The sequence below is a fragment of the Ochotona curzoniae genome, unplaced genomic scaffold (genome assembly GCF_017591425.1).
Source record: "Ochotona curzoniae isolate NIBS_2020 unplaced genomic scaffold, NIBS_Ocur_1.0 patch47, whole genome shotgun sequence".
Classification (NCBI taxonomy): domain Eukaryota; kingdom Metazoa; phylum Chordata; class Mammalia; order Lagomorpha; family Ochotonidae; genus Ochotona; species Ochotona curzoniae.
Window position 1 is genome coordinate 121,346 of NW_024467025.1, and position 16,551 is coordinate 137,896.

At 39.6% G+C, this 16,551-nt stretch overlaps 1 protein-coding gene across 1 annotated transcript in view; it reads left to right on the forward strand.

Moving 5' to 3' along the window:
- Window positions 1-16,551, forward strand: part of LOC121168042 (WD repeat and FYVE domain-containing protein 2) — a 159,053-nt gene that overhangs the window by 115,130 nt on the left and 27,372 nt on the right. Inside the window, exons 4-6 of the mRNA XM_040997808.1 lie at window positions 324-378; window positions 4,844-4,994; window positions 14,412-14,524. Coding sequence (XP_040853742.1) covers window positions 324-378; window positions 4,844-4,994; window positions 14,412-14,524 — 319 coding nt within the window. The remainder of the gene's footprint in view (window positions 1-323; window positions 379-4,843; window positions 4,995-14,411; window positions 14,525-16,551) is intronic.

The window sequence follows — 16,551 nt, forward strand, 5'->3', positions numbered from 1 at the left end:
GTAGCATCTTTAGAAGAAATGCATTTTTCATCAGGTTTACCTTCAGAGTTGCCAATATCAAGACTCTGAACATGATCTAATTTCTCATCTCTTGTATATATGAAGTCATCCTAATAGCCACACAGCAAAACCTATGTTAATTGCATTAGATCATAATTGCAGTTGTTCCTTTAAGAAGGTATGAAATGCTGACAGGCAAGTACTAACGTTGCATGTGTGAGATGTAATTCTCTGATGATATTTGTTCTACACAGTCTAATTTTACCAAAACATTTACTTAAAGAATTTCTTTTTACTTAACATTTTGCTTTCCTATTTTGCAGGAGTTTATTTTGTCAGAAGATTATAACAAGATGACTCCTGTGAAAAACTATCAAGGTAGGAAGTGAGGGGAGTGGCTTCACTATCCACGCTTTAAAATGGTGAGAAGTAGGTGTTTGGCATAGCAGTTAGGACACCACTGGAGATGCCTGCGTGCCTTAATGGAGTGCCAACTCTGCTTCTGAGGCCAGCTTCCCGATGGGGCATGCCCTGGGGGACATCAGATGATGATTCAAGTCCTTGAGCCCACAGCAGCTACCTATGTCAGAGACCCAAATAACTAAGTTCTGTGCTCCTGGCTTTGGGCTGGCCCAGTCTCCGCTGTGGCAAGCATTTGGGACATGGGCCAGACAGTGGAAAATCTATGTCTCTGCCTCTGCCTTCTAAATTAAAATAAAGAATAACAACAAAAAATTCTTGCTTTAAAAAAGGAACACAGTAATGATGTCAATAATAACATGTTTCTTGGGTAGTCATTTAGCCTAGTGCCTGTGTCCCATGTCACATTCCTGTGTCCCATGTCACATACCCCAGTCACCCCCTACTCCTGACTGTAGCTTCCTACAAATGGCATCTGATTTCCCAATTAAAAAAATTTTTTTAAAAATTCAAACTGAAAGCTTTGGAGTTTGGAATAAAATAGTTAGTTGATACTAGAAGTACCACCTTAAGAAATTAACATAAATTGATCTTGGGCAGTGATACCTTTTGGTTTCAAATTCGTGAACTCTTTAAAATAGCAAAGTATAAAGATTCAGAGTAGAAACTAGTCCTGCTTCAGATTAACTTGTATTATTTTTTCATTTATATAAGTGGCAGGCAGTTGGTCTACTATGTATAAACCTAAGCACATAGCATAAACAGAAGCATTAGAGTCTTAGATATTGATCAGAAATCTGAAAGAGACCATAACATGGTATTTTAAATAATTAAAGAAATCAAAGAGCTTGAACATTGTGGTACAGCAGGTTAAGGTTCTGCTTGAGATGCTTGCATCCTGCATCAGTGCCGGTTCAAGTTCCAGTTCTGCTGCTGAGCATGTGTGAGACCAGGAATGAGCTGTGGCTGCTGCTGGCTTAGGCTTCAGCATGACCCAGACCTGCTGGCAATAGCCATATGGGAGTGAACCAGCAGAGGTAAGATCTTGGTTCGTCACTCTGTATTTCAAGTAAATAATTCTAGAAAAGAAAAAAAATGTAAAAATCAGAAGGAAACAAAAAAAAAAACCACTGAAAAGCAGATTTGAAAAAGAATCAAATATAAATTTTATACATGAAAAATATGGACTTTGAAATTTTAAAACTCAGTGGATAGATGAAGTGGATTAGACCTGGAGTAAACTAGGAAAAGATTCGGCACTAATGGAACAACATATTTAAAGTATTGAAAGGGAGAAAAAAAAAACTGCTAAGATAGAATTCTTTACCAGGAGAAAGCATCTTTCAAAAATGGAGGGTAAAATAAATACTTTCAAATATATAAAAATTGAAAGAATTCATCATCCATAGAGCTGCACTAAAAGAAATTGAGGAGAAAGTCTTTCTGGAGACAATAATGCCAAAGGAAAGTATTAATCTAGTCAAAATAATGAGGAGTACCAAAAATTGTAACTGTAAGGTTTTTTTCCTATTATTTAGACCTCTTTAAGAGACAGGTGGCTAATGACAAAGTTGCATGGGATTTATAACAAATGTGATATTAAAACATATGACAAGACCTAGCACAAGGGAGAGGAGAAAAAGAAATCTAAGGTAGCTTCAAAAAGTTCATGGAAATGTGCATAATATTTTCATTTCATCTTTAATTAGCTTTTTAAAGTATACTTGTATACTATTATAGTGTTATAAACTATAAATGAAATGGTATCATATCACTGATCCTCAAGTCAGGAAAAATAAGACAGGAAGAGAAAAAGCAAAAAAAAAAACATGGAAAATAGATAACAAATAGCATGATGATAGATTTAAACACAACAGTATCATTATCGCGTTAAATATAAATGGGCTAAAGCCCATTAAGACAGGAGATTATGAGATTGAGTGAAAAATCCTAATCCAATGCCCAGATGTAAGCTCTCTGCCAGAAGCACAGTTTATGTGTAAAGACAAAAGCAATAGTGTGGAAGAAGAGATACCATGAAAATATTAAGCAAAAGAAAGCAGGAGTGTGTTTATTAATACTAAAATAGAGTCCCAAGTGAGGAATATGAGTAGGAATGAAGATTGTTTTATGAAGATAAAGGACCAATCAGAAGTTTGTAATGATCCAAATGCTTTTGTATCTATTAACATAGCTTTGAGGCACTTGATACAGTGTGTGAAACTTTAGGGAGAAATAGATATATCCACAATTCTAGTCACAGAGTTTAATATTCCTGTCTCAATTAATTGAACACATTATTAATTGATAGGAGAAGTAAGGAGAAAAAGCATTAAGGAGCAAAAGTTCAGTCAAAGAACTTGCTATATTTGACATCTGTAGAACATCCCATCCAACAAAAGCAGAATATACATCATTTTCAACTGCGAATGAGTAATCAACACAGCTTTCATTCAAGGCCAAAAACAGGTCTCGATAAATCTGTAGGGATTCAGTCATACAAAGTGTGGTCTCTGTTCAGAATGGAATTGAAACAGAACAGTCTAGAAAAATCCTCAAATATTTGGAAGCCAATTAACATTTCTAAATTCTCTAAAGGTCAAAGGAGAAATTAGAAAGTATTAAAACAGAAAAGCCAAACGTATGGGATGTTGCTAAAATAATGCCTTTGGCAAAATTCATAGCACCATATACCTACACAAAGGTATTTTAAAAACTTTGTGGAATTGAAATTGAAAGATAAATTTCTTTGGATGGAAAAATTATTCAAATTGAAATATGCATACTTATGAGGAATCTTCAGAATATTCATGGAATGCATATAATTAAACTATGAATTTTTAAATAGTTTTGATTTATTTATTAGAAAGGAAGAAACAGCAGAGGTTCATAAGATAGAAAATATAGAAAATTAATGAAACCAAGAATGTGGGGACTTTTGAGTTGACTAAGAAAAGTGATAAACTTGTTAGGGAAAAAGAAGAGCAAATTACCAATAAAATCATTATGCAATAATAAACCAACAAGTAGTTTATTTAAAGCTTAATAAGGAATATTATGAACAACTTTGTGCTAATAACACTTGTTAGAGATTGGAAGGTACTATGGTTATTTGTTGCAGAACTGTGTTTATACATCCATACTGCCTAACTCTGAATTCATGATCAATAAGGGAACCCAATGACTTTTCTATCACCTCACCATACCCAAAATGAGGGTACTGATGCCTTAGCAGACTGCCAGCCCCCAGGAGGAGGGTGTGATGAGAACCAGAGAGCAGGACAGTAGTTTTTGTTCATTCCAGTTAGCTTCTATTGAGTGACCCCAATCTTCCTTCACTTTTCTGCCTAGAATTTTGTATCAACATGAAAATAGAAATCCTCCTACTTGATTTCTTTCAGTAATTGAGAAACCAGAAGAACCTTGGCCAATCCACTCAATTGTACTATTCCTCACTTTGCCCCTATATAAAATAGGGAGATGAGCTGGATTCCATGAAAATCCCCTAAGATTGGGTGGCATAATGACTGTGGTTGTGTTGCCCTTGCATATGAATAGCTCTAGGAAATTTGCTCCAACTGTCACATGTATATGAGTATATGCGTATGTGTACACTTTGGTATAAGGGACCCAGTCGTGCACCACATAGCTCAATCAACAGCAGACCTCATATGTAACAGTGATCCCTGTAAGATCAGTCACCAAGTGATGGCATAGCTGTCTTCCTTTGAGTAAGTATGCTCTATGAAGTTTGCGCAGTGATGAAATCTCCTAATGACATGTTTCTCAAAATGTATCCCTGTCATTAAGTCATGTGTGACTGTATGTCATTTGCCTTTATATGACACTTGAGAATTATTCTGTACTTTCCAAGCATTTGATTTCTGACAGAGAGCTCTGTGTCTAGAGTTTTGTTACATGCTTATAAAACAGAATTTGAAAAATTAGTATGCTCTATAAGTGCACAAAAACAAACGATGGTGATTGTATTCTATTAAAGATTTACTTGATTTATTTGGAAGACAGAATGGCAGAAGGGAGCAGCAAGTCACAGAGAAAAAGGCAGATTTCCATCTGCTGGTTTACTACCCAGATGGTCATAAACCAAGAGCCTGGAATTTCATGTGAATCTTCTGCGTGGGTGACTAGGGCACAGGTAGTTGGGGCATCTTTACTGCCTTTTGAATTGGAAGCATTGGGAAGGATTAAACAGTGTTTAAAACTCATATAAGAACACAGACATGTGTGACTACCAGGCCCACCTCTATCCCTAATGAGAACCGCTATTCTGTTCTGTCCTAAGGTGGTCTCACAATTTATTTATAAGGAGAGAGGGAGAAGAGAAGAATCCATCTCTGTGTACCATGCTTTTCAGCCTCTTTGGGGTGCTTTGTTGATTGTTTTCTTGTCTGTTGGTTTTCAGCACATCAGAGCAGAGTGACGATGGTCCTGTTTGTCCTGGAACTGGAGTGGGTATTGAGCACAGGACAGGACAAGCAGTTCGCCTGGCACTGCTCAGAGAGCGGACAGCGCCTGGGAGGTTATCGCACCAGTGCCGTGGCCTCTGGCCTGCAGTATCCTTTACCAGACAAAATCCTAGGATGCAGAAGTGGCTGTCAATTTCTTGGATGCGTGAAAATCTGAGCTGTGTGCAGTCTGAGAAGTGTATGTTTTGTCACTTGTTGAGTTGCACCATCTGATTAAGTTGTTCCTAGATGTTCCTAACTCATTTAGGATTTCTATATAGATGGAGTGAAGTGAGATAACTTCACTGGAAATAACAAACCCAGCTGAGCATTTTGTCTACTGTGACACAAACTTTGACACCTGGATAGGATGCAGCCTAGTTTGACATCTTTACCTTTCAGCAAGAATTAAGCTGCACTGAGATGAAGCCATCACCAAAATAAAATCTTTGGCTTTTGTACAAAGGTAACATTCACGTGTGTATTAGGGTTGTGAACATTCTTGATATCCAGCAAAGAATCACAGGTTTCTTACTCATTTTATTATTTACCGAGAGGTTATCATGTCATGACCTGAAAGGATTGGCCAGGATCCACATGTTGATGCTGCACACTGTTTTCCAGGTGTGAGGGCTCCCCAGGACCTGGAGAACAATAATATGGAATCTCAAGTTGCTGGCATCCACGTGCTTCTGCTGGGTAACTCTCACACCTGGCCGCTGGACTCCAGGGGCGTGTGTGAATGATCCTGGTGTTCTCAGTAAAAATCCTTCAGACTCTCCACCTATGACAAATGAGAAGTAGCTGGGAGAGACCACTTGTTGGTAAAAGCACGAAGGAACAAAGTAGGACTTAATTTCTAGTTTTCATTCCCATATTTATAAAATACCTTAGTGATTCTGGGTAATTTGATCAATGCATTGCTATTCTTGGCAGTTAAGTGGTAGTAGGTGTATTTTTGTGTATGTATAGGCTTATGTTATTCTTGCTGGAAAGACAAAATTAAGACTCCAGGCATGACCATGTGAAAGGATATAAAGTGCCAAGTTACCACGAAAACCAGAGGCAAAGACAATAGGGAATGGAGAACCTTTGGGAGAGTAGAACCACATGAGAACAAAAGACCCAGCAAAGCCTGCCTTCTGACAGCCTGTCCAGGGCAACAGAGTGCTTCAATTGAAATATATGGCCTCTGTTGCCAACACAATAATGATTTCTTTTCAATTACTTTTATTTGTTTACTTAAAAGGCAGCGAGAGGGCCCAGCATGGTAGCCTTGCCTATAAAGACCTCCCCTTACATGCTCCAGGATCTCATATGGGCGCCGGTTCTAATCCCAGCAGCCCTGCTTTCAATCCAGCTCCCTGCTTGGGGCCTGGGAAAGCAGTTCAGGACGGCCCAAGGCCTTGAGACCTTGCACCCACATGGGAGACCTGGAAGAAGCTCCTGGGTTCCGGCTTCAGACCGCCTCAGCTTTGGCCATTGTGGCCACTTGGGAAGTGAATCAGCGGATAGAAGATCTTCCTCTCTGTCTTTCCTCCTTTCTGTACATCTGACTTTCCAATAAAAATTAATAAAATAAATCTTTTCAAAAAAATAATAGAGAGAGACAACTCACATCTTCCAGTTCACTCCCCACAAGCCCACAGTAGTACCATATCTGGGGCCAAAGCTGAGAGCCAGGAACCCAGACATTTGGGCTGTCACCTCTGCCTCCCAGGTTCTGTATCTGGAAGTTGGAATCACGAAGAGTTCTGGGTGTAGAACCAAGGCAAGCAGTGTGAGGCATTAACCACTAGGCCAAATGCCCATCCCAAATAAATGACTTCTAGTAGTGTTAGCGGTAGATGGGTCCTTAATCTCCTGCTTCTGTCTTAGTCTCTCTAGGCTGCTGTAACAAATTGCCATTATGTGGGTGGCTTGTAAAGAACAAAAACATATTGCTTGCATTTGTGGAGACTGAAAAGTCTCAGATCAAGGTGCCAGCAGTTTTGGTGAGATACAATTATGGTTCACAGGTGATCATCTTCTCGCTATGTCCTGACATGGTAGAAGGGCCAAGGTAGTCCTCTAGAGCTCTTTGATAAGGGCATACCTGTTCTTATAGGCTTTTATGTTTTGATCCAGTCACCTTCCTAAGACTCCATCTGCAAATACCGTCTCCTTGGACATTACATTTCAATATCTGAATTTTAGGGGGCCATAAACATTCTGTCTTCCTTTACCATCCACACACAATTTTGCACAAATGTGGTAAATTATTGGTAGTGATGGATGTGTTAATTAATGACTGATAATTATTACAGTTATACATAAAATCATCATGTTATAGACCTTGAATATATGTGGTTTTTGTTTATTAATGAAAGTTTTTCATCTGTAGCACCCACATGTCATAGATAAGCCAGCTTAAACCTAGAAAGAATCCCATTCCCTCTCTCAGGCCACCATCCCATTAGTAGGAAAACCACCACCAGAACCCAAGTCTTTAGACTCCTGGTTTTTCCCCATTATACTGCATTGTCCCTTTTAGAACAGAACTAATGGCCTCTACAATTTGCTCTTACACTGACCTCCATTTCACTGTCCAAGCCTAGTGATATATTTACTATCTGTTTTCTGTATCACTTAGCCAAGCCAAAGAATGCAGACAAAATTAGAGATCTTACCCTCAGGATCCTACTGATCTTGCCTTAACTTTTTAAATTGTCCGAAAAACAAGTATGAAAAACACATGGTTAAACTTGTCCTCATTGTAGTAGCCTATCATGTAGGACTTTCCCCACCAGTTTGAGACTTTAGGCATCTCTAAAAGTCATCCTCAGGTTTTGGCCACCTTGAATGGTTTACCAAGCAGAAATTCATGCAGTTGGGAATCAGAAGTGTGTTATGGGTATGTACAGGCATCCAAGCTTTAGTTCTTACTGCAAGAGCCATCCAGGCAGCATCACTGTTACGGTAAAGGGAAGCTGCCTTGCAACAGACAATTCCTCCAAGAACATTCCTCAGCTTTGACCAGTTCTGCCTCACCATCATTATTTGGTGAATAATGCCAGCACATAGTCTTGAATATTTTCTGGTGTGAAACCCTGATGACACAAAAGCTCTGTGCTTCCCCTAGAGGATCTCAGCCAAGAGCCATGAGATTTCTTGAAGATGCAAGTTTTTTCCCTGCAAATGGCTAGTAGACACCATTTTACAGGCAAGCTAGCAGTATTAGGGAGCACCTTTCAGTTTAAACTTTTAAATGCATGAATTTATGAGACACTGCCACCACCCACCCACCTCTCTTCCCTTCATTCTGCCACTGTCCACATGCTTTCAGTTTTGTAAGTGATGAAGAAAGCAGGAGTAAGTTCTGATGAAAGCTACATAAAATATTTCTAATTATATCAATACCCCTATTTGTCTTCCTAATGGCAACTAATGGTTTAAATAAGAGATGAACTGCTTTTCTCCCATCTGTGAGCCATTGAAGTCAACAAATGATCAAATAAATCAGATGGAATTAAGTCTCTCCTTTTTGCTCTTCTCTAAAGTCTCTTAATGGAACAGTAACTATGCAATACAAAAATAAAAAAAAATTTTTAAGTAGAGCAATAAGGGAAGACAGAAACTAACCATTTCATGAATGGAATTACCAATTTCTCAATAATTTCTGATACTTTGCTTATCTTGTGTAGAAATCTGAAGAGATTAGACCTTCTGGCCTATATTCCATATCCGAATGCCTGATTCAATCCTGAGCTGGACTGTGACTCCATCTCCCCAGGCTCTGGGGAACAACAAGTGGTGGCTCCAGTAACTGGACTCCTTCCTGCCACCATACAGAAAAACTGGACCAAATCCCCAGCTCCCAACTCTGCCACTTGTGGACATTTAGGGAGTGAACCAATGGTAGGAAATAGAGATAATTTTTTTTTCTAACCTCACTTGCTAGTATAAAATGTGTAGATTCTTAATCCAGTCTTATTTATCAATGTCTTATTATCTGACCATGTTACCACATTTTTCATGTTTTACAAAATGAATCCAGTTACTCCTGATTTTAAGATTCTCTTCATGTTCCAGATGTTTCCAAATGTCACCCTCAGTAGTAAAATATCTCCCCCCTAAATGTAATCTCTTGGACTTACTCCTTGCAGATAAACAGTTCTGGAAAGCTATCTAGATCATCTCAATTTCTTGCTTCAGTAGTTCATGCCAATCACTCTGGCTTCAAGGCTGTGCTTTCATTTTATTTCAAACTCTTCTAAATGGCTTTTGTTGAATTTTTATTTTCAAAAAAAAATTTTTTTGAGAATGCTGTTGCAATTGTAAATAGTATTTGATGTCAGTCAAATTGAGTCTTTTTTAAATCTTTTTTCTTAAAATTAAGATAAATCTAAGGTACTCTTTTTCCTCATAAATTTTAATATCTTACATAAATTTGATCATTTGCAAAAAGGATCTAATTTTTCATATGCTTTGTCCTTTAATATTTTACAATGAGACAATTTTAAACATGTATGGAGTTATAGAAATTAGGATAGTATACACATCATTCTCCTGCACTGTTAATCTTTTCTCATAATTTTACTTTTTTTAACTAGACAATTGTAAATTCTGGACCTTATGTCACTTCATCTTTATATGCTTCATTAGATCTAAATATATGAATTTTTTTCAGTAATCACAATGCTATTGTATCTGGAAGTTAATCACTCCTTGATATGTTGAATAATAACCTGTTTTAAAATTTCACTTATTGTTTTGCAAATGGATTTTTGCAGTGGATTTATTGGAACTTGTATTTAGACATGATCCACATATTGCATGTGATTATCATCTTCTAAATATTTCTTTGTAAATAGCAGTATCCCCCCTCTTCACTTTTTTATGCCACTGAAAGCAAGTTAAACATAGAGAACCAGTTCTGCAGACAGTTACACACTCCAAATCGATCTCTCTCGCAATGTAATTTGCTTTGTTTTGTTTTTGTTCTTTGAAAGGCAGAGAAACAGAGGGGGAAGAACAGAAAGATCTTCCATCACTAGTTTACCCCACAACCAGTCTGGAGCCAGGAACTCCCTTTGAGTCTCCCATGTGTGTGGCAGGGAAACAAGCTCTTGAGCCTCTATCTGCTGTCCTCCCAGGCTCACCAGCAGGAAGCTAGATTTGGAACCAACACTCAAACACACCTTATGGGTTTCTCTTGTAAAGTGACAGCTTAATCCTCTTTGCCACAATGTTCAATCCTCTGTGATGTCAGTTTACACGTTCTTTTACCTCTCCTCTCATATTTTCTGAAAACTGAAAGTTGCCTTTAAAATCTTGATTCCCTCTGATTTACCATTTTGCTAAGAACCCTGGGAGACGAGAGATGGTTCTGTGTACGCTTCATGATAGTCCCCGCTGGGAGACTTGTGAGCCGGGGACTGGCCTTGCAGTTAACTGAGATTGGGCAGCAATGCTGTGCCATTCTCCTTCCCTACCTATTTTATTCTTTTAAAAACTAGTTTCTGCCATTGGTGAGTATTGCCTGAATTAGTCCTGTCGTTAGAATTGAAACGTAGCCATTCTCCAGGTCTGTCATATTCTTCTACATGTGGTAATTGGAATTCTTTCAGAAAGTAGAATATTCCAGGCCTGGCATAATGGCTCAATGGCTAAATATTCAGCTTGCAAGTCCAAGGCTCTACTTCCCATCCAGATCCCTGCTGTGGTCTGGGAAGGCACTGGGGGGTGGCCTAAGGCCTTGGGACACTGTACCCCCATGGGAGACCAAGATGAAGTGCCTAACTCCTGGCTCCTGGTCCCTGGCTCTGGCTTTGGATTGGCTCAGCTTCAGCTGTTGTGGCCACCTGGGGAGTGAACCAGAGGATGGGAGATTTCTCTGTCTCTCCTTCTCTCCATAAATCTGACCTGCCTTTCCAGTAAAAATAAATCTTAAAAAAGAAGAAAGTAGAATTTTCTCCTAATGATTCTTCTAGTAGAATCATTAGCTAAGGCTCTTTGATTACGCTGAAATACAATTACTTTAGAGAAAGCAGGATAATTAAGTCTTTTTAAGCTGGTTTTCAGAGTGAAGATTTACTGCCCTAGCTACCTCCAGTAGGGATCTTGTATTTTCATAAACCCTTAGCTTTTGGTGTTTGTGTTTTGCTTTTGTTTTGTTTTGTTTTGTTTTGAAGTGCTGGGGCTTTTTGTTTGGTTTTCTTTTTTTTTTTAATAGTCCATATTTTTCAATAAATTTCCATTTTTTAAATGTTTGAATTTACCTTCATTGGCTTAAGCATCTCATCAGAATGACTGTTTTTAAGAATAGTTCTATATGCACATTAAAGAAGAAAGAAGTACAAAGATCATACCCTTCCTGTCCCCACTCATGCCTACACTCCTCCAGAATCCCTCCACCAGAGAGCCACATCTGTTATCATCATGACCCTGTATCATTCAAAGTGTATGTTCCCACTGGGTTCACTCTTGGTACAATGTGTCCCATTGACGTGGATAAATGTATAATGACATCCTCACCATTGTATTATCATACAGTGTGTTTCTGTTGCCCTAAAAAGCCGACCTTGCCTGTCCATCCTTTACTACTTCCTCCTGCTTTTTTTATATGTGTCTTCTAGTTTCTGGTAGCTTTTTGACTTTCTGACATTACCTTTCTTAGGCTGTCACGTATCTTTCCTCCCACTCCTGACAGAGAGGTTTTGTTTTTTGTTTTAAATGAATGGTTACAAAGAGTGAGAGAACATGTGACCTTTTTCCATTGGTTCGCTCTCCAGCTGGCCTCAACAGCTAGGGTCAGGCCAGGTCAAAGTCAGGGGACTTCATTCAGGTCTCCCATGTGGCCGGCAGAGGCCCATCCTCTGATGCTCTCCCACGCATATTAGCAGGGAATTGGATCAGAAAAGGACAGCAGAGTGTCTATATGGGATGCCAGCATCACAGGCAACAGCTTAATCTGCTGCACCTTAACACTGGCTTCTGATTAGGTAAGTTTTTAAAATATTTATTTATTTTTATAGGAAAGACAGATCTTATATATGGAGAGAAGGAGAGATAGAAAAATCAGAGCTGAGCCAGTCGGAAGCCAGGAATCAGGAGTTTCTTTGGGGTTTGCCCCATGGGTACAGGGGTCCCAAGACTTTGAGCTATCGCCCACTGCTTTCACAGTGCACAAGCAGGGAGCTGGATGGGAAGTGGAGCAGCCAGGACATGAAGCTCTGACCAATGGGATCCCAATGATTGGAAGGTGAGGTTTTATCCAGTGAACCATCGCACCAGGCACTGGATTCTTGTGTCTTAGGCTGAAACGTCAGTATTTCCTTATTTGCATCATCCTGTGCTTTATTTAAATGGTTCACAATAGTGAGAATAATACTACAGTAACAGTAAGTCTCACAAGTGAGATTTTAGATTTCTTTTCAGCTTTCTTTGTCCTTACATTATATTTTGCAAAGAATTGCATTCAAAATGGTGTGTTCTAAAGTCATTTGAAATAATTATTTCAACCATGTGACTGTTTACTAACCTGATAGTTCAGTTTGTTTTGTTTTCAGGTAGGGGATTTTTTTCCCCCTCTTTTCATTTTGTGTATTTTTAACCTGCAAGATAATTACAAAATTTTCTTAAATATTTTATTTATTTTTATTTGAAAGGCAGATTTTGTAGAGAGAGGGAAAAACAGAGAGGTCTTCCATCCACTGGCCCACTCTCCACAAAACCACAATGGCCAGAACTGAGCCAATACAAAGTCAGGAGCCATGAGCTTCTTCTAGATCCCCCCATGTGGGCAGAGGGGTCCAACGAGTTAAGCCATCCTTTACTCTTCCCAGGCCATAAACAGGGAGCAGGATCAGAAGTGGAGCAACTGGAATGCGAATTGGCAGCCTTTATGGTGCCACAGGCTGAAGATTAGCCAACTATGCCACCTTGCTAGACCCCTCATTTACAAGATTGTAAAATTTAAAGCTTATTAAAGGAAAGCTTCAGCTCTCACTGCCCCTTCACCTGTACCCTCCTCCGTGGGTAGCCCTTTCTATTAGATCCTGGTTATGCTGGTGCTTCCTTTCCTAAATGAACACTCACTCATGTGTGAACGCTCATTCACATTTACATTTCCGTCCGTTTCTTAGACAAAGATAGTACAGTTGATAAACTCTTACATGACTTGGTGTTTTCCCCCACTTAGTAATACCATCGTTAAATTGTTTTGTGTGAGTGAATCAAGATCTTCACTTCTGTTTTCTAGTTGCATAGCATTCTTTTGTGTGGATGTAACGTCATTAACTCAGTAATCCCATATTGCAGATTATTTCAAGCTTTCACTAATAAGATAATATGGGATGAATCAGGCTGTGCCTGTTTGTATTTTTGCCAGTGTGTCTCTAGGATGTGTCCCTGGAATTACGGTTATTAGGCTCCACCAGCCAGCATAGCTGCTCATTAGGGGCCGGGTGCCCAGGGCTTCTACTGGGGGCTGATCACATTGACAGCTTCCGCCTAGCCTGTGTTCAGACGCCCAGAAGGAGAGCAGGCGGTCAGCATCAGCATGTTGCTGCACAGGTGAGGACAGTGAGCCATTCCTGCCTGTGAATAGAAGGATTCCCCTGAAGGTCAAGTTCACAGAGATTGTGCCAATTTTATAAGCTACTTTTTAAAAAGATTCATCTGTTCTTATTGGAAAGTCAGATAACACAGAGAAGAGAGACAGAGAGGAAATACTCCATCTGATGATTCACTCCTTCAAGCAGCTGCAATGGGTGGAGCTGTGCCAGTCAAAAGCCAGGAGCCAGGAGCCTCTTCCAGATCTCCCACACAGGTGTAGGGTCCCAAGGTTTTAGGCCATCCTCGGCTGCTTTCCTGGGCCACAAACAGTGAGCTTGATGGGAAGCAGGACCGCTTGGATTAGAACCAGCACCCATATGGGATCCCAGCACAATCAAGGTGAGGATTTTGGCTGCTAGGCTACTGCGCCGGGCCCCAGCTTTATTGTTTAAATTTATCTTTTCCTTATTCATGTGAAGCGCCCAAGCATCTTCAATGTTTGTATGATTTCAGGACTATTTCTAGAATTTTCTGTCCTATTTTATTGGTCTATTTAACATCATACTATGTTTTTAATTAAAGAAACTGCATAACATTTTAATATCTGGTAGGGCACTAATCTCCCCTTATCGCGTATCATATTCTTATTTTCAAAGTATTTGGCCTCTTCTTGTTTCTATATCTTTGCATATGATTTTTGGGATTAACATTTATGGAGAAAAAATATTGATGTCATTGTTGAGCCTATATTTCATTTATGAATTACCATAGTGAGAAGTGACATCTTTACCTGTTGACTCTTGTTATCCTGCAGTACCTGTGTCCCTCATTTTATTAAGTCCACTTTGTGTCTTTCAGCACCATCATTGAACTTTTCTCATACTAGAATTCCACATTTCTTCTTCTATTTATGTTTTTGCTTATTTGTTCTTTATTGTAAATCCCCTAGTCAATTTTGAGAAATAATCCTTAATGCCTACATGATAGATTTGACGTTGAAACTCGGCATGTGTTTATCGGTGACCACTCAGGCCAAGTCACAATCCTCAAACTGGAGCAAGAAAGCTGCACTCTGGTCACCACGTTCCGCGGACACACAGGTAGGACTCAGTGAAACTCTCGCGTGCTCATGTCACAACATATTGTCACCTGCTACAGATTCAGATGTTAGATATTAGATTTTCGAAGTAGCAAACTACTGTCCCAGCTTGTGCAAAGATACATGAGACCCTTAAACTAGAGAATGATTCAATAATACATATGTCAAAAAGTTTTCTACAGAATCTAAACAAAAGAGGAAGACCTATTTTGAAAATGTTGGTGGCTGGTCCTTTGTCCTGCTGCATGGAGCAAGCTTGTGTGCACATACGTTAGTGGTGCATTGTTTGAGACTCTGTGGCAACTGCTCAGACTTCAGAGAGGATCAAAAGAACAGTTGTCTCCATCCTGGCCATTCCTGGAGTGAGAGGATGTTGTGTAAGAAAGAGTCCATGACAAATAAAAAGAGAAACACATTCATACTGAGTAGCATGGGTCTGCAGTGAGGACAGGAACCTCTTTCTTTCCTAATGGTTCCTTCTCAGTTTAAAACCCAAGGTTCCCTTTGACAACGACTGTTTTGTACAGGGCCACATGACCAAGGTATTATTAAATATGCACACTTAGCCTTTGAAAGACTTGATGGTTCATTTTTTACTGATATTTTTGACATGCTGAAGGTATTTTATCACCTAGAAAATATTGGCCCTGGAAATATCCTCTGTTTCCATGACTCGTAGTGAACTTTTGTGTTTTCTGAAGACTATCAGTCCATAATTGAGTGAACAACAGGTGTAATTCCGAGTTTATTATATAAAAACAGAAACAGAGGAAATTTCATATTAAATTGGATAATAGCTTGATTATAAAGGATTTCCTGAAGAGAAGAATTGGAATACTCGAATAAGAAACATACTAAAGAGAAAATTGAATCCAAGGGAAAAAAAAAAGGTTTTTTAAAAGATTTATTTATTTATTTTTATTGAAAAGGCAGATTTACAGAGGGAAGGAGAGACAGAGAAAGATCTTCCATCTGCTGGTTCATTCCCCAAGTGGCCACAACAGTTAGAGCTGAGCTGATCCAAAGCCAGGAGCCAGGAGCTTCTTCTGGGTCTCCCACACTGGTTCAGGGTCCTAAGGCATTGGCCCATCCTCTGCTGCTTTCCCAGGCCATAAGCAGGGAGCTGGATGGGAAGTGGAGGAGCCAGGACACAAACCAGTGCCCATATGGGATGCTGGTGCTTGCAGACAGGATTAGCCAGTAAAGGCAATGCACTGGCTCCCAGGAAAAATTTTTTTTCTAAAATATAACCTTAATTATCTGTTCCCTTTGGGTAGAAAAACATGGAAATGTAGGATTGAGGTTTCCTGATCTTCCCTGGTTAAATTTCTTTTCTGCTACCCTGGGTTTTTTACAATCCCAAAAATGTCCCACCCAAGAAATACTAAAGTCTCACTAATACCTAAAGACTCACTAATACCTAAGTCTCATCACCCTTTAGTTTCTAAGCTCTTATTTCACGTCACCTGCTCTTTTCCCTTGTGAAGAATTCTGATCCTCCATTTCTCCATGTGCCCAGAGCCTCAGTACTCATTGCCCCTCTTTCACAGTGCTGCAGTCCTTCAGTCCTGGATCTCCCAGCACACTTAGTTCCAGGAGTGTGCTTTATTCTCTGTAAGCTTGGCTGTGATTTACACTAGCTGTCTACACGTCTTCTTGTGCAGCCAAGACACTTAGCACACCGTGACCAGCAGATCTGATCCAGATTCACCAAGCTGCCTGATAAGCTCACCATGTGTCCCCATCCCCACAAACAAGTTCTACAGGTCTTCCCCAGCTCATGCCCCCTTCCCAGCCAGCAGAGGAAAGGCCACTGTATAGCCCCTGAGCAGTCTCCGCCCCCTCATCTCTGTGATGAGCCTGCTTTCCTCTAGCCAAAGCCAGTTCCCAGGGTCTGCACACCTGGGTCTTCCCTTTAACTCACTTTTATCAGTTTATCAACATGCTTAATTTGCCTTTGTTAGAAGGAAAACGGAGCCATCTCAATCCCATGTCCTTTTGTATCCATTTTCATTTTATTCTCCTAAT